Raw genomic sequence first — 25809 nt, 5'->3', positions numbered from 1 at the left:
AAAAATATATATAACTTTAAAAACACATTAAAATTTAGGTGAAAAATAGTCGTTTGACCATTTTAGGATAAAAACTTCGTAACAATGGGATTAAATCATGTAAAGTTAGTCATCTTCACAAAACGTATTGCCAATTTGATGATGGCTTCTTGTTGGTAAAATCGAGAGACTTTTCCCAAAAGTTGAGAGCTTACTCGTCAATGGTATTGATGTATACATTTTAACCTGTTGCAAGATGGTGACAGAAAACGTGGACCGGAATGTCGTTTTTAAAGTCAAGGTTGTATTGTAGCCTTCCACGACAAGTGGTGGCAGTCTAAAAAAGTCATATCATGAGTCAACTGAAAAAGTGTGCTGTGCTCCGCGAGACAACCGATAACTTTGGCGCCTGCCCGATACGATAAAACGTAAAAGGGAAGAGAGAAGCAGAGATCGGTTGGGCCATGAACGGTGTTTCAAAGAATAAGGTAAAAACCCTAATTTCAACTTTCTCCTCTCTGTTTGGCTTAGGCCTGGAGATGATTCAAACTGGCTCACTCTTGAAAGTCGATTCAGTTTGATTTAGTTCAACTCAAATTTATTTGATTAAAATTTAAATCAAATTCGATCTAAAAGATTTGCCTCATTTTTTAATTAGAGTCAAAAGATATTCGGTTCAATTTAGCTCGAATTAGCTCGATTGAAGAATGTTCTGGTATAGTTTTTTGTACATATATTATTACTCTAGTTGTAAGAACTGAATTGTCACCACAATAAGAACTCCATCAAATTATCTTCAAACTTATTTTTTATATTTTCATATTCTCTAGATTTTATTTCTATCTTACCATACTCTAAATAGGGAGGTCATTTTTTGAATATTTCAATTAGATGGAGAGATGGGATGATCTCCATTGTTTAATACGGTTTGGATATGATATGAGTCGATTCAGTCTTGAAAATTGATTCAGCTCAATTTAGTTCAACTTAAATTCGTTTGATTAAAATTAAAAAAAGACTTAAACTAAAAGATTTAACTCTTTTTTTAATACAAGCCAAATTAGAGCCTTCAGGCTTGGCTCGGCCCGAATCCACTCCTAGTTTGGCTGCTGAGAAACTTTAAGAATTACAATGAGTAACCATTTTATCTTTTATTTTTCTTTACTGACATCCATATTTTTTAGCTTATTTCAGTGCAACTGTTCAAATTCTCTCTGCTCAAGCTAAATACCAGATTCCTTTCTAATTTTTTTTTAATATAGTTCTTTCTGTGCCTATCTTTACTTGCATTAATTAAACCTAGTCACCATGAAAAATCTTGAATGAGAATAAATAAATTTTAATTGTGGACTACTGGTTAAAGCCAAAACCTTTAAGCAAGTCAGCTTAAAATTGCATTTTAATTACATTAAAGACTTTAGCTTGAAATGAATAATGTGGTGTATGCTGTGAAGAATTTCTGATTTTTTCGAGTAGCCTTAGAGAAGTGCTAGGTGGGAATGGTATACTAAGTACAATTCACACACTTATATACCATTCTTTTATGTTCTATTTCATATTGAGTCTCCAACATGTTTAAGTGTAAGCATTGGGTATATTGTTATTTGTATCCATGAACAAATAGAGTGTTAAATCTATCATTTGGGGCATGCTTTGATACCAAATTGAAAATATATGTTGGACTTACAAATGTAAAAATTGAAACTCATATTACACAAAATCAATTGACTTGTGTTAAAGTCTACTCTACACACTTATATACAATTCTTTTATATTTTACTTATTAGATATGAGACTTTTTTTTTTCTTTTTATTTGAGTCTCCATCATATAAAAATGTTACTTGGACCAAATTTTGGAGTATAGAGAAATGTGACAAATATGATTCGTTTCGATTTTCGGTATTCTAGGTATATTTCACTTGCATTTCATGGTGCAGTAATTTTTTTTCTGAGAAAAAATATATACGGTATCTTTATCTAAGATGCTAGGTTTTGTTATTTGTTGCAAGTTCAAAAATCTTTTCCTTTGCAGGATAATCTGAGTGGTCGATGACTGTAGCTCGTAAAGTTATTGAATTTTTGGTATTAGTATGGAAATGGAGGATAAACTTAAAATTTCTGGAGACAAGGACAATGAAAGTCATGATTTTGATTATAATATTTTTGAAGTTGATTCTCGTCATAATAATTCAGTTGATAAAGAAGATGAGCCAAGGGCTGAGAGCATAGAGCTAGATGAATGCAATGCTAGAACTGAAGAGGGTCAGTTCATAGAGGATCGAAAACAAGACAATGATTTCACTAATGATTTATCTATTGTGCAAGTAAATGTTGAGCTGACTGAAGCTGTCAAATTCGCTGAAAAAGTCGTAGAATCGGGCTCTACAGCGCATGTTCAGAATAGCTGCCTTAATTCTCCAAATGAAAGTCCCATCTGCACCCATGTCATGGATGTTAAATGTATCCTGTTTTAACATTTGAATCCTAACTTCTTCTTCTTTTGTTATCTCTCTGATTTTGCATAGACTAAACATTTCAAAATAAACTAATGCAAGGAATATGCTTCCGCATATTATCTTAATAAGTGAACTCTAAGCAACTTTTTATTTGCAATTTATGGTGAGCTCCTGATTTTATGATTTCCATAATATAACATGGCAGCTATATCCGGTGTTAAGAGAGCCCGGATAACATTTGAGGAAGATCAACCTTCAGTCCATATATCTTATAATTACTTGACAAGGTTAGAGTTGGGCATAGTCATGTTGCTTAAAAAATAAATAATGAGGAAAAGTTGATTATTTATTTCTTCACAGATTTTTGCAGCTTGTATATGCTCTTTTCGGAGATAATTCTAATTAGTTAAACTTTGTCCATTCTGCAGAGCTGGTAAGCAGAAACTTGAGGAATTATTACAGCAGTGGTCAGAATGGCAAGGCCAGCATGGTTCTTCATTAAATGTAAGTAAAGATGATAAAAATGGCAGTTCTTTATTTTTCATTGGTTTTTCCTTGTAAAAACTTTATCTTATATGATTTGCAATTTACCCGATGATTCTAGGCGCTGTAGTCTAAGTTGACAAAAGCTGTCCCAGAAGTAACCCTAGGAGCAAAAATGAAAACATAGTTCAACACAGTATAGAACCTAAAATATAGAAAGAGACTAAATGTAACATCTCTGATCCAATAATCCAGTTCACTGTCAAGATATTATCCACTTTGAACACACAGTCTATCATGGTTTTGCTTTTAGACTTTACAACTCAAAACGCATCTTAACAGTTTAAGGAACTCACAGGCTATTTAACCAATTAAATTCTCCCACCACTAACCGATGTGGGATACATAGACAGAGTATAGACAGACCCAACATCTCTCTCGTGCTTTATCGATGTGAGATTTACCTAAAGGTATCACATACACCCTCCTTACAGGATTCAGCGTCCTCGCTGAGGTTTGTCCCACCATCGTTCAAGAGGACACACGGAGCTGCTCTGATACCATTTATAACATATCTGGTCTAATAACCCCGCTCATTATCAAAATATTGTCCACTTTAAATATATAGTCTATTATGATTTTGCTTTTGGGTTTTGCAACCAAAAATGCATCTTAACAGTTTAAGGAGCTCACAGAGTATTTAACCAGTCAAATTCTCCCACCACTAACCGATGTGGAATACATAGACAGAGTGGTAGGGTGCCCATCAGGATATCTAGGTGAGTAAATTAAGCATGATCACTTCTTTGATTGTATTTTTCATCAGTTAGATTGTGAAATGCTTGTATTGTCATTTTTGTCATTGTTCTGTATACAAGGATGTGCTTTCATAGTTGACTTTTTAGGCCTGTGAGAGTGGAGTGGCCTAGCTTTGTTGCTTTTTGTGTTCAGATGTGTCATAGGGTCTAGCAAGCAGAAGCTGGGGAATATTTTGACAATTGTGGGGTAAAGAAATGTTTTGGCCAAAGAAAAATTAATTAAATGGGATCTTCAAATGAACTTTGGATTTGGCAGATTTTAACATTTCAACATTCCATGTTAAGGGGACCTCAAACATGTGAAATAGGTATTATGTGAAATAATCATGCTCGTTTAAGATTTGGTCCATCATACAGTAGTGCACAAGCAGCACTCATTAAGGGCAAGAGAAGACTTGAAGTCAATTGTGTTTATTAGGGAGACAATGAAACTGTGATGTTCATGGAAATCTAGGCTTTAATTATTAGTAGACATTATGTATTTGAAAAAGAATAAAAGATGGGTCATGTTTAGTTGCGGTTAGAATGTCGGAGTGGTGTTTATATCGTACCAGAGCATCCAGGTTAATTTTCATGGTGTTTGGGATTATCTTTCCAATTTTTCAACAGTCTTTTTTATGTCATTCTGTCATATGCAAAATTTTCTACACACCAATAGGAAGGAGCCGAAGAGGGGAGGGCACTGGAGGCTCGGACTCTAACATCAAGCAGTTTTTAGGGGTTGGCACTTTGTCAAAAGAACCTAAACCATCCATGCCATCGTTCTCTCTTATATATTTTGTTGTCTTTGTGATAGCATCTTTAAATGACTGTCAAATTTCCTGGAATAAATGCTCTAATCCCAGAAAATGCAGATGAAAGACTATAGGCAGCTGTTCCTCTAAATTCTGACCCACCTAGGGACCAATCTCACCACAGAATAAACCATCATACAGAATTAATCAGCAGAGGACATCATTTTGATCAAAGGTGGCCTTGGGACTCCAGTGACAATGGACCTCTTGGTTGTGACCTGGTGTTTAGTTATCCTCCGCCATATGGTGGGCATGATTTTGGGTATAGTTCTCACAGTAGAAGCCCCAACCTGGGGAGGTCACATTCGGAGAGATTTAGCAGTCATCCTCTGGTATTTGATTATTATGTGACTGATGGTTCATACAGACGAATGTCACCACCGGATTACGGTTTAGGCAGATATGAGAATGACATTGATAGATATCGGGACGACTATGACCTGGGCCATTCGTCTCGTGGCTTCGATGATTATGACAGGTATCACCATCGAAGAAGATGTTACAGTAGACGACCATTGAACATTTTTATAGCATTAACTGATAAAAGGATGTATTCACCCATTGATTTACCAACGAAGAAATTTTTGTTGCCCAATCCCCATATTATTTTTTTCTCACACATGTCATGTCAACCAAATAAACTGCAAACTTCTCGTACATGTCGGTTCGATAGTGATAATACTTTATAAACTAATAATAAGTATAATTGTTAATATATTATAATATGATTAGATAAATTTAAATTAATAATAAATTAATAATCAATCACATGATATGTAACAATACTCTCCTATTAATCTTAATATTAATTATTTGAAGAAAAATAAATTATTAGGTTATGGATATTTTAGACTTTTAACCAAACTCGTTGACTAATTAACGATGTAACTATATTAAATTTATAAGAATTGTAATAAAGGTAAATTTGAATTGGACTAGATATGTCCATTTTTTATGTAGACATTAGCTTAAAGATTTGATTGTGGTAAATCGTTATATGAACCATTAACCGGTAAGTTTAGGTTGGTTTGACTATGGTTCATTTTGACTTAAACTCCAAACCGAGTTTATAACATTATTGGAGTGGATTAACTCATGATTTCTAGTGGAACAAATCAAACCACTCGACCTAATCCAATTTTCCTAGCATTGCTTCGCACGGGGTACATTTACATTGTTTTTCATGTGTAAAAACCACTTTATGTGATTTTGTATAAATCCGTATTATTCTTGAAAACAATTTGTTTGTAAATTAATTTATGAAATAGTTAAAGATTAACACCCTTTAATGAAAAAATTATGTTAAAACTAAAGTGGCCAGGCCTACTCAACAGAGAAGAAACCAAAAAAACAAAAAGTGGCCAGGCCTAACTTTTTCTATGTACCCACATCTACTACAAAATTTATAGATACAAATAATATATCATTATGTGATTAAATATATTATCTTTAATTTAAAATTATTCAATTACATGATATCACATCAATTATGTTATATAAATTATGTATCAAAAATAAATACACAGTTTTATCCCATTCCGAATAATAATGTTTCTTGGAGATTAAATTTGGACTAAATAGAATTCAAATATAGATAAACTCGAACTCAATTCGAATTTAAAATGATGAGCTCAGATTCAAATTTGAACCAACTCAAATAATAAACAATACCATTTGAAAGAAAAGCGGTTAGAAAAGTGGAAGAATAGCCAAAGAATTCTGCACCTTTATTCTAGTTCCAAGGGACTTGCAAAAACATGCACCGGCATCAGGCAATAATCTACTGTCTTTTTCTATTTAGCACCAAAAGGCTTGAAGGAAAGGAAAAAAAAAAAATTAAGAGCAAACTAATCAAACAATCATTCCGGCATCCTGAAAAAATACAATTTGATACAGACAATTTGCTCAGAAAACGCCGAGTCCAATGATAATAAATACGCTAAAGACATTCCGAATCCTAACAAAAGAAAATTTAAAAAGTAGTAAAAGAGGGCTTCTAAATCCCAACCCCGTCTCCAACTACAGACCTCCGTGGCTGGCCATTACTACATTTGTTTTAATTGTTAATACAAACTACTACACATCAAATAACTCTCTAACACAAAACCTAACAAAGTTTATGCCATCACCAATGGGGTACAGTGCAGTACATAAAGTCAGCAATAGTACCTTTAAGTTGTGAAGAAAGTCCAAAGCTTCTTCCCTATTGAGGCTTCGCCAGGATGTTCATACTCATCATCATCCCCCTCGCTGTCAAACCCAACTTCTCCATCTTCTCTATGAGATTCACTCTTGGACTCATTCATGTCACCATAATCACCCGCTCCCTCTGGTGTTCCATTCACCTCTTCACTCAATGCCATATTCTCAATTAACTTTTTTGATGAGTCCACCTCGCCACGCTGTCACATTTATAGTTACATCAATATCAAGTTATGAATCAAACATCTTTAGCAACTTCCTAGTTACTACAGATGGCATTAATTAGGATATAAGTAAAAAAGAAACAGGAAGATAGTCCACCATGACAATCTAACAACCTTATATAACCAGATTTAGTAGACAACAATTATAGTGTGCTTACCTTCTCTAGATGCACGCTTTTGCCGTACTCACTAACGACTTCAACAGATGGAGAAGGTGCAACTCTGGAATACGAAATTTCATCCTCCTGTGCACCCCCAACAGCTTCAGACCCTTCCTCCCTTCCTTTGTTTAGTACAGATGAGGTTTTAGCGGTTGCACCAGTGGCTCCACTGACAATTATTCATCAGAATTCAAGTGTTAGTGGCTTGGAAATGGATTTGAGAAAAAAATAAAAAAATTGAATTTGAATCGGACAGAGGCAATATAACAGTGCATTTAAAAAAAAAATGGTTATATTTAGTTTTCATGTATTGAAGGTGCTAATGAGGATGGTAATGGCCACAAAAAACTGCTCTGGGCAGGTTATTCCACCACATAAGAAACAAAAATTGAGAACCTACGTTTTGGGACGCCGGAGATTATATCGAGTCACAACTGGAGCCTGCACAGATGCAGAAACTTTTTGGCGCCTTTTCTTGTTCTGACCGGCGACAACACTACCAGATTGTCCTTCACTATCATCAGCATCATGCTCACTCAATGTAGTATGAGATGCCGGAGCACGATTCCGCTTCCGTGCATTTCTTGTTCCTTTATCAGCAAGCCTGGATTCACCCCGGCTTTCAGAAATCTCATGGCCAGAATTCTCAGCATTCCCATTTGGATGCTCAGTCTCATCTAAGTTAAAGCCTTCCCCAAGTAAAGCCTTAGCATCTTGCACAACTGCCTTCACAGTGCGTGTTCTACTAACTCTGGCCCTGACTCTCTTCCGAGGCTGTCGACCATTTAAATCAGAAGGCTGGCTATCTTCCGCAACTTCTGTTACCTTACCATTGATGTTGCTCTGGTCATTAACCATCTTATCCTGGCCAACTTCAACCTCCCTGATGCTTGTCTCAGATTGGACCATCGGAACATTACAAGAATCATTACCAATTGCAAAAGATAGCTCTGGCTCATTTGAAGTGCAACCTAACCTATTTGATGGTTCTTCTATAGTCATGTGCTCATCAGATGGAGGTGCCTCCTCTGTCAACTCTTTCTCAGCAGTATGGTCAATCATCTTAGTTGGAGAAAACTTTAATATCTTTGAAGTGCATTTACGAAGCCAAGACATAGCTCCAGCAGAAACAGGGGATCCTGAACCAACATTGGGAGTGTTCTCATTATTTTTCCTCTCCGTAGCAACAAGATTTCCATGAACACCTTCATTGACATAATCGTTAGCCAAACTTGGAAGAGGAGGGACATCTGCACTCCCAATTTCCTGGACTAAATCAGAAAAACTGTATTCAGAAGTTATATCAGCACAGTTCTTGCAACTCTTGTGTTTCTCAACAAAGGTAAGGAAGTGGTCTCGCTCCTTCACAAGTTGTTCCCGCTGCCTCTTCAATGTCTCAGTTAGGTCAACCAGCATGTCAATGTCTTTCCTAATTTCAACTTTTTCTTCATCAAAGTGCTTTCTGTGAGCCTCATTTTCTTGCTTTTCTTTTTGTAATTTAACCCTTTCTAGTTTCATTTCTTCCATCTCCTTTCCAGCTACATCCCTCAAATAGTTAATGTTGCTTAGTTCCCTCTCTTTTTCCTCCTCAAATAATTTCTCCTTCTGTTGCAAATCTTTTTCCAACTCCTCTTCCCTATTGTGCATATCAGTTTCAAGTTCTCTTTTCCGTAGCTCAAAATCACGAAGTAGTTGCATTCTCTCACTTTCCGCTTTCTCCATTATCACAGATCGCTCATGCTCCATGGAGGCTTTAAATGATTCCTTAGAAATTTCAAGAGCTTCCAACTCTCTTTTGATATAGTCCTCAGCCACCTGCTTTTCTTTTCTCAGCCTTTCTTCTTCAGAATGTCTCTCTTTATCTAGTTTTTCCTTCTGCTCATTAACTTTCATCAATTCTTCCCCTACCTTAGCTCTTTTCTCATCCAGCTCTTCCCACTCTCTCTCAAAACTCTCCTTCTGCTGTTTTAAATCCTCAGTTTCCTTCAAAAGAAGTTCTTCCTGAAGCCTGCACTTCTCTATTTCCTCTTTTAGTTCTGACTGCAACCGAAGATATTCAGCCCTCTCTTCTTCGCTTACCTTGAGTTGATCCTTTGCTTCATTTATCTTCAACAGTTCTAGTTCATTTTCAGCCCTCAACTTTTCAAGTTCAGCCTTAAGAGTCAGAAAACTCTCTTTATCAGCAAGCAGTTGTTTCTTCTCGGTCTCCAAGTTCTTCTCCTCGGAACGGATAGTCTTCTCCCTATCCTTCAAAGCTTTCATTTTTGATTCAAAATCCTTCTCTTTCTCCTTAAACTTCTCTAATTTCTTATCCAATGCCAGCTCTCTTTTGGCAATTTTCTCCTCCTTGTGATTGATTTCATTTTCCTTCTTTTCTACTTCAATCACCTTGCTTTTCAGATCATCATCCACTGATTTCCTCTTTTGTTCAATTTCTAAATCAAATTCCTGCTGCTTTGCATCTAACCTGGCTTGGTGTTCTTCAAGCAGCTTCTCAGTTTCAAGCTGCAAATATTTAACCAAGGAATAAAAAAATTCAAATTCACGATCTTTTATGACAGACTGATCTCAGGGACAAAAGAAATCAAAAATAGATAAACTAATGGTAAATTCAATTTTATAATGCTAGATGCTTTAAATTTAGTGGTTAGTACATGATTTCTCATTTTGGCAAAGAAAAGAAAATATAGGGTACTAGGATATAATTATGATTCTGAAAGCAAGAAAATTAGTGGGATTTTCCTAAAAGGCTGACACTATCCTCTGGACAATTCCCACCACCCAGTCAGCCCATACCCAAAAAGATGATAGAATAAATATCTACAGTTACAGCCGGCCTAAATTTGGAGAACTCTTATTGCTAAATAAACTATTACATTCTCACATTGGCTTATTTTATTAATCAAAGCCCAGCCAGATGCCAAATTAAGGTAGCATGTTATGTGCTACATTCATCTGACCCATCACACCCATAGTGAGACTCTTGTTGCTTCTTAAATTTCTGATAAACCAAAACAATATCAGTTAACCAAGTGCATTTTTCCCATCACCATTTCTTATACTGCAAAAAATAAATAAATAAATAAATATAAGCACTTACCATTTCTCTAGCTTTCAGCTTTTCTTCCAGTTTAAGTAGCTCCTCCTCTTTTATCTCTAAATTATTTCTCATAGCCTCATATTCCTGCATCCACATGAAAGAAGCATATTAGCATAAATTAAATTAAATTACAATTAACAATAGTCAACATAGGCCAGCACAGAAAAGAATTTACCTTCTCTTTTAAACTAAGATTTGCTAGCCTGCTGTCAATATCATCTTCCTTCCTCTTCAAAGCTAAGTTCATTGCATCAATGTTCTTTTGTGCCTCTTCAAGGTACTTCTCTTTCTGCTTAAATATTACATCCTTCTCATTTGCTCTTTCTTCTCTTTGGTTAACAATTCTTTGACCTTTGGCCACCCTCTCTTCTCCCTCTTGTAATTTTCTTTCCCATTCTCGTAAGTCTTCCCTCTGCTGGGAAAAAGTAGTCTCATGCGCTTCTCGCCTGATTAATGGAACCAACATGAAATATTAGAATGCAAATTGAAATCTGAACAATGTCTTCTAGTAGAAATGGGAGAGACAATAGATTCAAAATACAAATTTAGTAATGGTCAAGTGACTTGAGCATACTCGCCAACGAAGGATAAACGCTCCATGCGGAGAGCACTTTCCCGAGATTCCACCTCTTTTGACTTCCTTTCAATCTCTGAATTCTTCCTGCTCACCTCGGCAAGCTTGGCATCAGCAGCACGCAACTTTACATCCACCTCCAAAGATTTTTCTTCAATGCTGGCTACCAAAGCATTTGCTTCAGCCAACTTTGAGTCAGCCGTAAACTTGATTTCTGCAATCTCTGAACGCAAATCACGCAAAGCCTTCTCCAGCTGCAGAAACCAACAATAATAAAAAATTAAAAAGACCAATCATTACACTTTCTTCAAATAATAGTAATTTGTTTAGTAGAATACAAGAAAAATGTATTAATAAGTAAAACGAATTAAAGATGCGAGCCAATTGGCCACAAAAGCAAGAGCAGAAGAACTGAAGCAGAGGCAATAGCTAAACAAATGAGCATTTGTAAATCCATTACAAGTAATCATACAGGCATGGGTATAGTCCTCTCTACACCAAATAAAAAAAAAAAAACACTAGAGTGCCACAAGAAGCAACCTCCTTGCAGTTGGGCTGTTAAAAAAGCAAAGCAAAAAATTATGAAATTTCTAGGAAACCAAGGCTCATGGAGAGGGCAGAAAAAGAACACTGTCCCATAAATTATTGTCCTCTTCCCTTCTTTTCCTTCAAAGATGTATGCATTAGTTGTAATAACAACTAATCCCTGGGCTTTAAATTTACAATACAATTAGCTCATAAACTCAAGGTTGAGAGATTCAGGGGGTGGCTAATTTTAGCAGAGAATTCCAACTTACGACTAATACTTGAGCTCTAAAGTCAAAATACAATTAGCTTGTAACAACTAAAGGTTTGAGAGATTTAGGGTGGCGAATTTTGGCAGAAAATTCCCACTTACAGACTGCTCTAGCTATCTCTTAGGTAGATGCATAGTCATGATAAGGACAAGCCAATTTGACAAACATAATCCTGGAGGAATTCAAGGCTTTTTTTTAGCTACAGAGAAGGGAATTTGATTAGAGTTTTTTTTCTTTTAACATATTCCTTTGATTCCACCAATAATTTCCCACTTATCAAAAAATTCATCCCATTCAGTAATAAAATGAGAAAAAGAATAACAAAATATAAAATTCAAATAAACTGTTAAATTAAATAATAATATTAGCAGAAGAAGAAGGAATCTTACATCAAGCACACACTGCTTTTCAACACCCAAAGCCTTCCTCAAATTTTCTTTCCGCTTCTCAACATCAGTTATTGCAATTAAATGGGCTGCCTGTTCTCGTTTGAGAGCATCCTTTGCATCTTCAAACGCCTGGCTGAGATCTTCATACTTAGAAGACCACTCCTTTTTCTCAATCAAGAGAAGCCCCATATTGTATTGGTATTCAAAGAGCTGGAAAATAGACGGACCAAATTAGAGCAAAATGCTAAATTTTACACCATTACATATCACAAAGTAAACCCAAGATATAGATATTGAATCTACCCCATAACACATTTTCAAGCACCCACACAACACCTCAAACAGAAATGATACAGCATGCCATATGAAGATATGGGAAACACAGAAATAACAAAAAAATGTACTCAGAACCTACACAATATATATTGACAACAATACAGTCACAAAAGAAAGGCAAAATTGCTGAGTGTTATACCATCATTTTTATAATTTTATCGCAACTATAAACTTCACTGGTTTTTCATAATTTATCCTTATACTTCGGTTAGACAAGTTAAATCACCTATGTACTTGATTTACTTCTACAGAGAGATCTTGCTCAATTACCTTCTGATCGTAAGCAAAAAACTACTATACGCTACTCCTTGGCAAACTTCAAGTATTCAAAATTTTAGCCCCTTCCAAGCGGGAAGAAATAAACAGAATTCTGAGTTGTACTAAACCTATTATGTTGCTGTAAATGCTATAATTAACTAAGCCCCAACCAAGTCTTTCAAACACCTAATCAGACATTTTCTGAACCCAGAAAGAAAATAAAAAAATATAAAGTGAAAAAAAAAACAGAAATAAAAGATTTTTTCACCTCATTTTCAAGCCTTGAAATCTTCTGGGCCAATGATTCCGTTTCTTGGCCAGGCCCGTCTCCATTCAGCGGAGTGACTGGTTCTACAATAGCCACACTCTTTCCCTTCCCAACAGTCCCATCAATAGAATTCAGATTCGGACCGTCGGAACCTGACCCAGTGCCGTTCTTCTCGGTCCTTGGAGTAAGCGACCAACCGGACCACACCTTCTTCTGCGGAGTAAACATTATCTGACTAGGCACAATTGCCCCTCAACACACCCGAATTTTACAGATCGTGAATTCATAAGAAAACCTAAACCCTGACGTACTGAATCCCGTTCACGGACTTGAACGAGAATTGCAAAATAATTGGGGATAACTGAAAGGTGATTTTCGAATCCGAGAAGTTAGTGTGTTGACATAAAAAAGACTCTGGTTTCTTCCTTTCTCTCTCTTGTTTGGTAAGAAATTTGAAAACCCTAAGCACGGATGTGAACGGAACTATTAAATTCCGGCCAGAAAGTGATTTGAAATCCGATAACGTCTCCAAACAGCTTTCTCTCTCTACCTTTCTATCTCTTTTCTAGCCCACACTTTTGTGAGACTTGCGCGGATAATTCACGTTCCTTCCTTTTTTATTTCTGGGCCCGACACGAATCGACTTGTTAAATTACCTTTCTACGCCTGCATCATTTTAATTTATAAAAAAAAAAAAACTAATATTTTATCCCTTATTTCCCATTTGGCATAATTTTTCTCAAATATAAATATAAATATAAATATAAATAAAATTATATATATTAATAATAATGAATTAATTTGTATAATGACATATAATTATTTAATTATTTGTTAATTTATTTTTAATTTAAAATAATTTAAAAATATAATAATATGTCATTAATAAATTGAGTTTGAATCAACTCATATTTAAACATATTTATTTATAGTTATTATTAAAATATAAAATATTATTGAATAATAAATTTTTTTTATTTGTTAACGCGATATATACATTAATTTAGATGGAGAAATTTCATAATATTTGCCTTGTTTCATTTAATTTATATTATGGCTTGTGGGTTTATTGGAGTCAAAGCGAGTCGCCTAATATAGTCAATATAAGGATATTATGGGAAGATAGTTGGCGGCTTTCATTGGATAGGGGTCAAGAACATGGGTGTTTGGGCTGTACTTTGGACAAGGACGGAAGTACCCTTGGTTGGTAAAGGAATTATAGAGAAGGGTGAAAAAAATAAGTGAGAAAGATGAGGGGTTTTATGTAAGGAAAGTATTAGTTGGGCGCGTTCAGGTGTTGCAATGCCACGGTGTCAAGAAGCTGCCTTGGAGATTTAAAGTAAAAACGATAGCGTATTCTTTTCGTGGGCATGTGGGTTACGTGGCATCATTGTACCTTGCTTTTATCTATTATTATAAGGCGAAAAGACTTATTCCCACCAAAGGTATAATAAAATTTCGAATTCTCATTTTTAATTTTTAAAAATTTAAATACTTAATCATAAATTAAAATTTATTAAATTTTTTAATTAAAATTAAGGATAAAATTATTATTAAATAATAATATTTAAAGTTTATATTATTTCACCTCCTTAATTCGATAAACTAATAATTTCTTTCAAAATTAAGTTTTAAAAAGTAGTATTTTTCTCTTACCTAGAGTTTTCAATTTTGTTAACAAATTTCTGACTAACAATGGTTGATCTCTCTCCCTCCTAGTGTCATCTCTCCCTTCTGTCCTCAATATTCGATCGATGACATTTGAATTCGATGAAATCTAGACAAAAAGTCAACTTCATCTAAATGATAATGATGGTTTAGATGAAGAGATCAATCTAGTTTGGAGGAGGATGACTCCTCGTTTAGATCGTCATTGTCATCCAAATGAAGTTAACTTTGTCTGAATGATAAAAATTTAGACAAAGAGTTTGACTCTTCATCTGGATTCTGTCGAATTCAAATGTCATCGATCAAATATTGAATACCAGAATGAGAGATGACACAGGGAGGGAGAGAGATCGACCATTGTTAGCTAAAAATTTGCTAAGAAAATTAGAAACCCTAGATGGGGGGAAATGTCACTTTTCAAAACTTAATTTTGAAAAAAAATTATTAGTTTTTCAAATTAAAAGGATAAAATTATATAAACTTTAAATATTATTATTAAATAACGATTTTACCCTTAATCTTAACTAAAAAATTTGATCAATTTTAGTTTATAGGTGGGTGTTTAGATTTTTGAAAGTTAGAGGATGAGAATTTGAGATTTTACTATTCTTTGGGTGGGAATAAGTCTTCTGGCCTGGTTACAATATTCTTCTATGGATGTGATGGCATGTAACTCTTTGTGGGTAAATAACAAAAGAACTAATAATTCGGGGGCTATATTGTTTTAGTTAATAAATTAAGGGTCGTCAAAACTACCTTGTCTATAAACTCGAGTTTCACTTTTTTTTGTTAACAAGTTATAATTGTTTTTTTTTTTTTTTAACTTAGTTTCCTTGTATACGGTAGAATAACTTTCCCTACAGGCTTTATCTAGTTTCTGTGAAAACGATCTACTCTTTAATGTACTAGACGTATTCACGGGTCGAGCTTTTTCATCCTTATTTGGCCGAATTGGTTGTGTCAAGGGACAAGACGGGCCTTTGCAAGCCATGTTGGCCTGCCGGGAAACCGAAGCTCACCCTTTGAGTCATGCCTTTGTGGCCATAATTACAAGTTACCTTGCGTATTTTTTGAATGGGTTAAAATATATATTTTAAAATAAACAATAAAAAAAGAAAAAGTAACACTAAAATTATTTGTTGGGCACACCTGTAAATATTAACGTATTATTATATGATTAAATAATTTTAAATTAAAATAAAAATAATATATAATAACAAGATAATATATGGATTTTTATATCTATATTTTTTTTATTATTAGTATGTATAACGTTATTTTAAATTAAAACATTGTATAAATATAACATGTTTTTTTTTGAATAAAATTCACTTTATTATTATTATTATTATTTTGCCTAATAATGTGAAAATCATATGGCATGTATATGGAATCAATAGATAGTAGATTGGTGAAAGGTGACATTGGCATATTCTCTTATTTGCTTTATATTCAAGTCAAACATTATGGTAAAACAAGAAAAATGGAAAACTTTGTGCTAAATGACAAGGAGGGAGCACTTAACCTATTGGGCTAAATTTAAAGCACCGATTAATTACAGTTCTTATTAGTTTGTTGTCTTTAAAATAATAATAGAAATTTTGTAAGGTGATATATCTCTTTAATATCAATAAGATAAATTTTTTTCTATATTTTCTCGTGTCAATAGAAGACAAATACATTTTTCTACCGAATTGAAATTATGTTTGCTAACCTAATTATTCTGTTTTAATTCATTTAAAATAAAAATATAGGTTAAGAATCATAGTTAAATTATGAACACATAAATTCTATTATTCAAATGTAACTTTTTATTTTCTTTATATAAATATAAAAAATTAATACAGAGAAAAGGGAGAGAGCAAACCTCATAAATCTTTTGTATATTAGTCTTCCTTAATGGCCACAAAAGATGACATAGGAAAGCTCTTGATAACCAAACATTCAAAAAATCTAACCTAATTTGAGATCATTTTATACTACCAAAATGCTAATTAAACTTATTTGGAAAAGGTAGTCGAATATACTTTAATAGATAACATCTTTTGACATATAAAACAAGTTTCTTAGCTGGTGAACACCGTCCAAAAATCATTACCACATGCAAATTCTTAATCCAATTGCAATAGGCAAGGTAACCTAACCCATCAGGGTCAATTGCCGATCAAAGAATAATACCACTAGACACATGGAACAAATGTCTATTCAAAAGGATAACCTTTGCTTAGTGCCCCTACGTGTTGGTGCTATAATTGACTTCGATTGGTGGATAAACTTTGGTGACTAGACTTATAAGGTACATATCTATAACCACCTAAACACCTATCGACTTAAGAAAGTGGTTAAATGCACAAAATTAGATAGCATCCTAGAGTGCATGGGAACACTTTTCATCAAAGGGATACCATTTGCTTTATGCCCGAGTTAATGACACCTAAATCGACCGATAAAATAACTTCAATTATCAAGAATGTTGACTACAGTGGTTGCTTGCGAATACCATCTCCAAGTATGAAGAGTTCACCTCTCATGTAAGAGATCCCATCTACTTGACATCATCATGTGTCAATGCCACAATTGGTCTTGAAAGGCAAAACAACTTTGGTTACCATGTCAAGAATTAGAGTGGCACCAAATGGATATCATTTCCTAACATTTAGTAGATACTATTCACTTAATGCCTTTGAGTGTTGATACTCTAACCAACCGGGGATTACAATGGTGACTTGCAAATACCATATTTTGATGTAGAGAGGATACTTTTCTGACAAGGAAATACTATATGTCTTTGATGTTAGAGTGAAATTTTCATTTACAAAGTTAGGTTGTGGGTGGGAAATCTTAATTTTTGCATGCATTTGATGAAAAATTTACAGGCCAGAGGCCCAAAGCTAGTGTGGGAAATGTTTTTTCACTTTATTTTTAATATTTTTTAGTATCTATTTATTGTCTAACAGGGCGTTTGGTTACACGGAAATAGAAGTTATTCAACAAATCCAGGTTTCCAAAACTTGAAAAACAGAGGGAAGAAACGACAAAGGGGTTCAGTTAACCTCGCTACTCTTGTAAGCAGAATTTTTCTTACGTGCATCGACCTTCATTGTCACTTTACTCTAATTTTCAGCGGAAATTTCACATAACCGACAACCCCAAATGGCAGCCACTGCCACTGAAGCTACCAGATCTTCTACTGCCTCTGCTGATTCCTACATCGGTAGCTTGATCAGCTTGACTTCTAAGTCCGAGATTCGTTACGAGGGTGTTCTTTTCAACATCAATACTGAGGAATCTAGCATCGGTCTGAGAAACGGTGATGGGTTTTTCTTTTTAGTTTCTTTTTTGTCCATTTCGGGTGTTATTTTGACTTTTTATGGGGGTTTTGACTTCTGGGTATGAATAGAAATTTTGATTCTTAGAAATTTTATGTGGGTTTTTTTGTTTTGGTGCTATTTTGATGAAGATTTTTGTGAGGTTTGAATTTTGGAATGTGTATTTGTGTTTATCGAATGTGCAGTGTTTAAGCATTCGCTTGTTGTTTGACGAAAATGAAAGGATATAGGGAATATGTAAGTTCGATGGGGTGAGTTGAAGATTAACCATGATATATTGCATTAATAAATAGTGTGACCAGTGAATTTTATATTTAAAAGACAATAAAATTATTAATTAAAGTGTACTACAGAAACATGGGCGGTAGATGAGAAATGTTTCATTTAGTTGTAGGATTGACGAAGCTTGGTTGTTAAAGGTAGGTGGAGAAAGGCTGTTAAGATTGCAAACTTTGCTGTGACTCTATTGGGGCAACTAAAAGCTTCAAATGTTAGGAAGTCACAGAATGATACATTTATAGAATATCGGTAGTTGTCTATGTTGTTGTCTTTTGAGAAAATTGAGCTTACCCCAATCATTACTGACGGGTGTAAGTGGTATAATAAAAGAAAAGCATCTTACCAAACCCCTGGAGAATGGGCTGTGTATTGTTTTTTATATTGTGTGACATTTTGGGATGATAGTGTGGTTTGGTCTGTATGGAATGATGTTGATGGACTATAATAAAGATCCAAAAATAAAGCAGTTCTTTTAACATAAGTTCAAGCAAAAGTTTGCCTCCAAAGAAGTTGTTCAGGTACGTCCATTTGCTACTCTGAAGGTTACATTTGGTTGACATCTTAGTTGAGAATGTAAGATTACTGTTGTGCCCTCCCTTTTGGAGCTGGGGGCATGGGGAAATTGACTTATTATGGATAAACTTAGTAAATAATGAATCGAACAACTGTCATATAACTCGTATTTGGATCAAACAGGATTCTTTACTGTTGTTTTCTTTTAATGATATCCTAGAAATCTCTGCCAATCTACTTAGTAAACTCGCTTTTGAAACTGGAGCTTCCACCAGCTGAGAGGTGAATTTGTAATATCACAAAGCTGCCTGTAGCATCTTCCTTTCTCCCTCTTGTTTCCCGGGAATTCAGTTTCCTTTTTCTTTCTTGTGGGGCTATTTTTTGATCCATGTTTTTCTTAGTTTTATGATCAATGGAAAATTTTCTGTTCGGACCACAATATGCTGGTACAGTGAGGTGAACACTCTTATATCTAATGTTTGTGTGCTACTCCTATTACACACTACCAGAAGAGCAAACATTTATCATGAGGGAACCTAGGCTAGAATGCAGTGAATTTTTCCTGCATAGGATGTCCTTCTGTTGCTTGTGGCAATGAACTGCTCATCTTTGAAAAATGGAGAATTTTCTTCTCTCAGTGGATTTTAATTTCTTTTCACATTGTTGTAAATGGTGTTATAAAGATGTAAATGTTGTTTGTTGATCCTAACTAATGTTTTTGACTTTGCAGTGAGATCATTTGGAACAGAAGGACGAAGGAAGGATGGTCCCCAAGTTCCGCCAAGCGATAAAATTTATGAGTACATACTCTTCCGAGGAAGTGACATCAAGGTACACCAAATTCATTATAAGTTTGCATGCTTTGCAATTTTGTAACAGAATGCTATATCGTTATAATTTACCAGCATAAACTTTATGCCACTAATTATGACTATTAAGCTAAAGTGTGAATTTTAGGTCTTATAGAGCATAAATTGTGTTGGTTCTTACTGAGTGTTATCTCATTGTTTGGCATAGACATAGTTCTCTTATCATCATTTGTGGCGCTTTTAATTGTGCACTCCTTTGTTGGCCCTGGTGTTCAAGATCATAAGGCTAGCAACTCAAAAACATAATGATGTACTGTATGCAGCTGCCCTTTTGCTGCCTGATTAGAAATTTTTAAATAAGTTTTAGCTTATATCAGAGGCTTATCCTTTTTCTTCTATTGTTATATCTTTGTTCTAAACATTTACGTGTAGACATTCTTTTATGATGGCTAATCTTCATTATATCATTTGCTAACTATTGACTTAATGGATGTATAAACAGTTTGGTGTAAATTGTATCATTATCAGGAAGAGATTTCTTGGCTAGAACATAATGCCTTGGTTTGGCAAGTGCATAATCCTGGTAGCCCTTGGTATTGGAAACGCCTTCTGTTGGAATGTTGATTCATCAATTTTTGGCTTTACCTTGGCTGATGTGTTAAGCCAAAATCTATGTTTGGTTCAGGTTGCTGCACTCAAGCATGCCATGTTTTATCAGGGTTTATGGTGATTTCCCTTGAATGTCTGGCTTCTCTGCATATTCAGATTTAGCACCACAATCAAATAATCTTCAGTTTTTTTCTTTTAAAAAAAAAATTAATGAATGTTTGTGGGAGGACTCATGATTAATATGAATACTGGATGCTTATGCACTGGACATTAGTAATACTTTTGTTTATACAAAGCTAAGACGGTAATAGTATAATCACTCAACTAGTACCCTAAGTCATTATAAATTGAATATTTCATCTGCCATATTAATTTCTGTTTGTGTTTACCTTTCAGAAATTAAAATTCTATTTTATTTTGTCTCTCATGGGATTTTTATTTAATCTAATTATGATTGTCATAATGTTTTAAAAACATTTTCTACATGCATCTGGTTGCAGGATTTGCAGGTCAAATCTTCCCCACCTGTTCAGACTACAGCATCTATACACAATGATCCAGCTATTATACAGGTAAAGGGTGTCAATAAAATTTGTGTGAATGAACTATTAAATGTGCTGGATATCTGCCCAAGTTGAATTTATATTTCTTTTGCACTTCACCATAGATGTTTATGATTTGACGCTTATACCCAATCAGCTTTTTTTGGGTTTGGTTCAAGTGGGATTTGATCATCTTTCTTGCTGAAGTGTAAAGAGTCAGGCCAGATTCAATAATATTTATTTCAATTTCTTGTGCAGTCTCACTATACTCAAGCAGCAATTACTTCTACAAGCTTGCCTTCTGGTAGTGGATCTGTACCTGATCTGACTTCCCAATCATCACAGCTAGGACTTAGCAGGCCAACATTTCAAGGAAACCCTTCCTTATATCAGCCAGGTGGGAGTTTAGGGGCATGGGGTTCATCACCTCTGTCAACAACAAATGGTAGTGGACTTGCCATGCCAATGTATTGGCAAGGATTCTATGGGTCCTCAAATGGGCTTCAGGACCAGCAGCAACCATTGCTTCAACCACCTCCGGGATTGTCAATGCTGCCTTCAATGCAGCAATCTATGCAATACCCAGCCATGAATCCATCACTCCCTATGGGAGCTTCCAACCTATCAGCTTCTCAGTTGTCAGAACAACGCCCTCCTTTGCTACCACCTTTCGGCACAGGCACCTTGAATTTACACTCTCCAATGCTTCCTGCACAGGCTCCTGTTACAGTTTCTGACTCATCAATGAATCTGATTCCTGATAAGGCTTCTACTAAAACTCTTCCTCCTGCAGCTCCAAGTAAAAGCGTGCCTTTGGTACCTCTATTAACTGCTGGCTTAGATAATGCTGCAATTGCACTACCACCAATTTCTGAACCCAAAACAGTCCCCGGTCCCATTATGCCATTTCAAAGCATGTCTGAATCTGCTTCTTCCATTGTAGGGACATCAAGTTCTATCTTGAATGATGGGAAAATGCCTTCTTTGGTAACCCCTGACCAGCTTTTGCAGCGTGGACTGCCCACAGTATCTTCATCCCAGTCTTCACAAACAGCTCAGAAGGATGTTGAGGTTGTGCATCTATCATCAACAGAAACACCGCCACTGGCAGTAGCATCAGTAGCAGAATCTCAGGAACCAATATTACCTCTACCTTCACCACCTGAGCATAAGGTATTCTGACAGTATCTGGCCTTCCTCCCCCCCCCCCCCCCCCCCCCCCCCCCCCCCCCCCCCCCCCTTCTTTTACAATATGGAATTAGGTCTTATGAATTCATTTAGTTTCAATGTTCTTTCTTCTTTTTTCCTCTTCTGCTCAGATGCATAGTCTACTGGGGAGAGCGTGGAGGGCCTTTATTGATGAAATTATTTAGTTCTTTTTTCCTTTATCTGAAATCACTGGTGTGTGAGTTGTTTCTGGAAAGTGATACTTGTGAAAAATTTTGGACTGCTGGTTTTGCTGGGGGGATAGAAGTTGGAATGGTTTAAATTATGAACAATCTGCACAGATTACATTACCATGTCATAATATATGAAACCAAACTTCTCTCTTGTAACCTCTCATGAAACTATTGCTTTTTTTTCATCAACTATTTCAACTCCCAAGTTATGGTAAGATGCACACCTGTTCCTTATTGATATCATAATTGATTATGTCTTGCATTTATTGGCTGTCATGTATTAATAAGTCAACACAATGAGAAAATTTGTGTAAATATAGTAAATTCCCTGTAAATATGGGAGGGATGGAGATTTTCCTACAAGCTAAGCTTTATTGTCGATAATTGTACATGTGAGTGTTGGAAATGAATCGATCCGAGTGTCATGTTCTCACTTGTCTGATGCACCAAATTATTAATAGACCTGCCAAAAAATGTATGTCTGACTGAATTTTGGGAGCCTGTATAATACAATGTAAAATTGCTGTGGATTGACCTAATTTTGTTACCATGTTACATTTTTCAAATCATCGCTCAATCGAAAATTTTGCTTTGTGACAGAGTGACAAAATTTAACATTAGTTTTTTGTTTCTTTTTTCTTCCCGACACTTTGGTTTTGCACTTTATTTGTCTAGATTGATATGGAGTGAAGTGACTTTGTATTCTGACTTAGTTCTCTTGTTGTTGCTGTGTTCATCAACCAATTTAGACACATGGACCTCCTATGTATCATCAACATAATTATAGGGGAGGACGTGGAAGCGGAAGAGGAAATGAGGTATCTTTTGCTTTTTCTGCGTTGCTGTATTTTTCAATGATGCTGACATTAGCTGTTATAATATTCTGAATCTTACATGAGCTGATTAATTTTCCTGAAATGAATAACATCTACTATTGCTCTAATATTATCACTTTTATCTTGTTCTTGGAGCTACTAGTCAAAATCAAATTAATCAATACTCTCTCATTAACCAATCTGTCTTTCACTAACAAATTAGTTCAGTTTTGTTTTGTAGGGTCTGTATTATAGCCAGTCAGTGTGCTTCCTGATTTTGCATTATTTCTGCATCTCATAGGTTACATTAAACTTGGCATTTGACATTGTGAGCATTTGGTTTTGCAGATTTCACGCTCTGCAACCAGATTCACTGAGGATTTTGATTTTACAGCAATGAATGAAAAATTTAACAAGGATGAAGTATGGGGCCATCTCGGAAAAAGTAACAAAGCTCAAGAAGATGAGGATGATTTACCAGATGAAGACAATGTGGGATCTTCAATATATGAGAACAAGGTAATTGCTCTCCATTATTCGTAGTCTCTTTTACATAAACATAATTTTGTCAAACAAAAGAGTAAAGAGTAGTTTGTTGTTTGATTAATGCTCCACTCCTCCTTGCCCTCTATGCAGCCTGTTTATGTTAAGGATGACTTTTTTGATTCCTTATCATGTGATGCTCTTGATGGTGGATCTCGTAATGGAAGACCCAGGTTCTCCGAACAAGTTAAAAGAGATACTGAGGTATTATCTTCTATTTCCCATATCTGTGTTGCTGGATTTTTACTAGCAAATTTTTGCTCATGATTTTATGAACAGTATCTTATGCAGTTTCTAGTTTGTTTGTCAGTTTCCATATCAGTTGAATCACTGGATTTCTAATTCGTTACACAAAATCTGTCGCTTTTTGTTAGACATTTGGCAATTTCCATAGATATCATGGTGGGCGAGGTGGTCGTGGACCTTATCGAGGTGGTGGACGATCACGTGGTTCTTATCATGGAAGGGGCTATGGCTATGCTTCTCGAGGTCGGGGGTATGGCATGTCTGACCGCGTCTCCTAGTTAGTTAGCACTCAGGCGTTTCCAGTCCAATAATAATAGGGTTTAATTTGAGATGTGAAGTTTGCCCCCCAAGATCTGAGATACCTGTGGTGATGGGGCTCCTTTGTATGTTTGTATTTCCTGTCGTGGTTTCCCAGTTTTGGCATTCAGCTCAAAATAAACAAAAAAACCCCCAGGGCAGAGGGATGTATGAACATGTCATCCATCTTTTGGATGATTTGAATAAGTATGCTTGTGGATTATTTAAGACCATTTTGGATTTTGTTCAAGTTTTTTCAGTTTGCCATGGCTTACCTTCTTGACTATATTTCCAACAATAAAACTATGTATGTTTAGTCTTAGGATATTCAATTGGGTATATAGAATATGTGTCATCATGTAATTAAATAATTTTAAATTAAAGATAAAATAATATTTAATTATATATAATGATATATGATCCGAATATCTAATTAAATATTCGAAATTAAATACAAATAGCGTTGGATTTTTTGTAATACTCTCAGATATGTGTCAAGGGTAATTATGTTTTTTGACCCTGTTTGGAGATATTTCCAATTGTATGTGTATGTTTTAGTATATATAGATATATATATTTATAAAAAAAAAAAGTCAATAAAAGAAAGAAGGAAGAGAGAAAGAAACTTTACCTTTGCTTTTTCGATCATTTTTCCAGCAGTTTCTCGTCTCCTAGAGAAGAAGGCAGTGTTCTTCATTTCTTTGTTGTATTTTAAGAACAGTGAGTGATTTTGAGGGGATTTTGGAAGATAAATAAGGAAAGAAAAAGAAAATGAAGCACTTGGAAGTTTTGGTAACCAAAGATCTCCTTCTTTTCCCTTTTATCTATGTTTATATGCATGTTATGTGGATATGTTAGTGTGTTTTGGTATTGATTTAAAGTGGTCTTGGTGATAAAGGAAGCAAAACAAAGAGAAAGAAGTCAATTTGCAAAGATTTGACTTGAAACAAGGTAAGGGAAATCATTATTGATATGTTGCATGTTTTAAGCTATTGATTCCTTGGATCTATGTTATAAATGGTGATTTTGAAGTTGAGGAATGTTGTTTTGCCATCTGGGATATTTATGTGTGTGATTTTGTTCAAGGCAAAAAGTTGTATGATATTTACAGTTGTTGCCACTGAGTTCGTCCCATGTTTTGGCTGCCTTATCTGATGAATTATGAGTGCTATTATATCTTGTTGGAAAGCTCTTTGAATTCTCTTTTCAATGATATATAGCTTGTATGAATTAGAAACCGTTTGGGCTATTAAATTGTATGAAAAGAAGGCTGCCCTGCTAAATGTCTATTCTGTGAATAGTATTTCGTAATTTTATCACTGAATTTAGCTTACGTTTTGACTGTCTTATTTATTGAATAATGAGTGCTATCATAGCTCGTTGGAAAGATATTTGAATCCTCTTTTCAACGATATATAGCTTATATGAATTGAAAACCGTTTGAGATGTTAAATTGTATGAAAAAGAAGGTTGCCTTGCTAAATGACTGTTCTGTGAACAGTGTTTCGTAATTTTGGGCAAGAAAGAAAGAAAGAAAGAAAGAAAGAAAGAAAGAAAGAGAGAAAAGGAAGAAGAAAGGAAAGGAAAAAAAAAAAGAAGGAAAGGAAAGGAAAGAAAAGAAGAAAAGAAAAAGAAAGAAAAGCAAGAAAAAGAATTTGAGGCTCAAGATTTAGGGGTCGTCCCAAGAGTAATGTCTGGTAAGTTATGAATAAATTTAAATGGAAGCAAAATTAGTAAGATATACGATCCGCATACATGTTATAAACTATGAAGGGGCACTTTATACTACACCACCCGTAGTAGGGCACGTCCGCAATAGAACACGTCTGTAGTAGGACATAGACCCACAGTAGGGTCCGCTCGTAGTAGAGCATGCTCGTAGTAGAGCACAATTCATATCACAATTGGTGTAGTGAGAG

The 25809-nt window shown here is 35.0% G+C and overlaps 3 protein-coding genes across 4 annotated transcripts; 2 read left to right on the top strand and 1 right to left on the bottom strand.

The window, feature by feature from the left end:
• The first annotated feature begins 140 nt into the window (after positions 1-140).
• On the top strand, positions 141-3243 carry LOC123226536. 2 transcript variants are annotated; one of them, XM_044651061.1, is made up of 4 exons: positions 141-467; positions 2013-2440; positions 2642-2723; positions 2865-3243. In XM_044651061.1, the coding sequence occupies exons 2-4, from the start codon at positions 2071-2073 to the stop codon at positions 2995-2997; spliced, it is 585 nt and encodes a 194-aa protein (XP_044506996.1). In that variant the 5' UTR covers positions 141-467; positions 2013-2070; the 3' UTR covers positions 2998-3243. The 2 variants fall into 2 exon arrangements, with proteins under 2 accessions (XP_044506996.1, XP_044506998.1); XM_044651063.1 differs by lacking the exon at positions 141-467 and having other exon boundaries at positions 1782-2440.
• A 3136-nt stretch (positions 3244-6379) lies between these two features.
• LOC123225042 (protein CROWDED NUCLEI 1) lies at positions 6380-13431 on the bottom strand. The gene is made up of 8 exons (XM_044648890.1): positions 12841-13431; positions 11979-12188; positions 10793-11046; positions 10394-10664; positions 10219-10302; positions 7519-9623; positions 7116-7287; positions 6380-6933 (listed from the first exon to the last, which is right to left on the bottom strand). Exons 1-8 carry the CDS (start codon positions 13066-13068, stop codon positions 6703-6705), a joined length of 3555 nt encoding a protein of 1184 aa, XP_044504825.1. The 5' UTR covers positions 13069-13431; the 3' UTR covers positions 6380-6702.
• A 4053-nt stretch (positions 13432-17484) lies between these two features.
• On the top strand, positions 17485-24140 carry LOC123226482 (protein decapping 5-like). Its single transcript, XM_044651009.1, has 8 exons — positions 17485-17818; positions 19360-19460; positions 20548-20619; positions 20848-21762; positions 22739-22807; positions 23153-23323; positions 23441-23551; positions 23722-24140. The coding sequence occupies exons 1-8, from the start codon at positions 17662-17664 to the stop codon at positions 23869-23871; spliced, it is 1746 nt and encodes a 581-aa protein (XP_044506944.1). The 5' UTR covers positions 17485-17661; the 3' UTR covers positions 23872-24140.
• Positions 24141-25809: the final 1669 nt, after the last annotated feature.

This window comes from Mangifera indica, chromosome 9 (genome assembly GCF_011075055.1).
Source record: "Mangifera indica cultivar Alphonso chromosome 9, CATAS_Mindica_2.1, whole genome shotgun sequence".
In the NCBI taxonomy this organism is placed as follows: Eukaryota; Viridiplantae; Streptophyta; class Magnoliopsida; order Sapindales; family Anacardiaceae; genus Mangifera; species Mangifera indica.
Note: the sequence above shows the minus strand (reverse complement) of the source record. Positions and strands in the feature narration are given on the sequence as shown.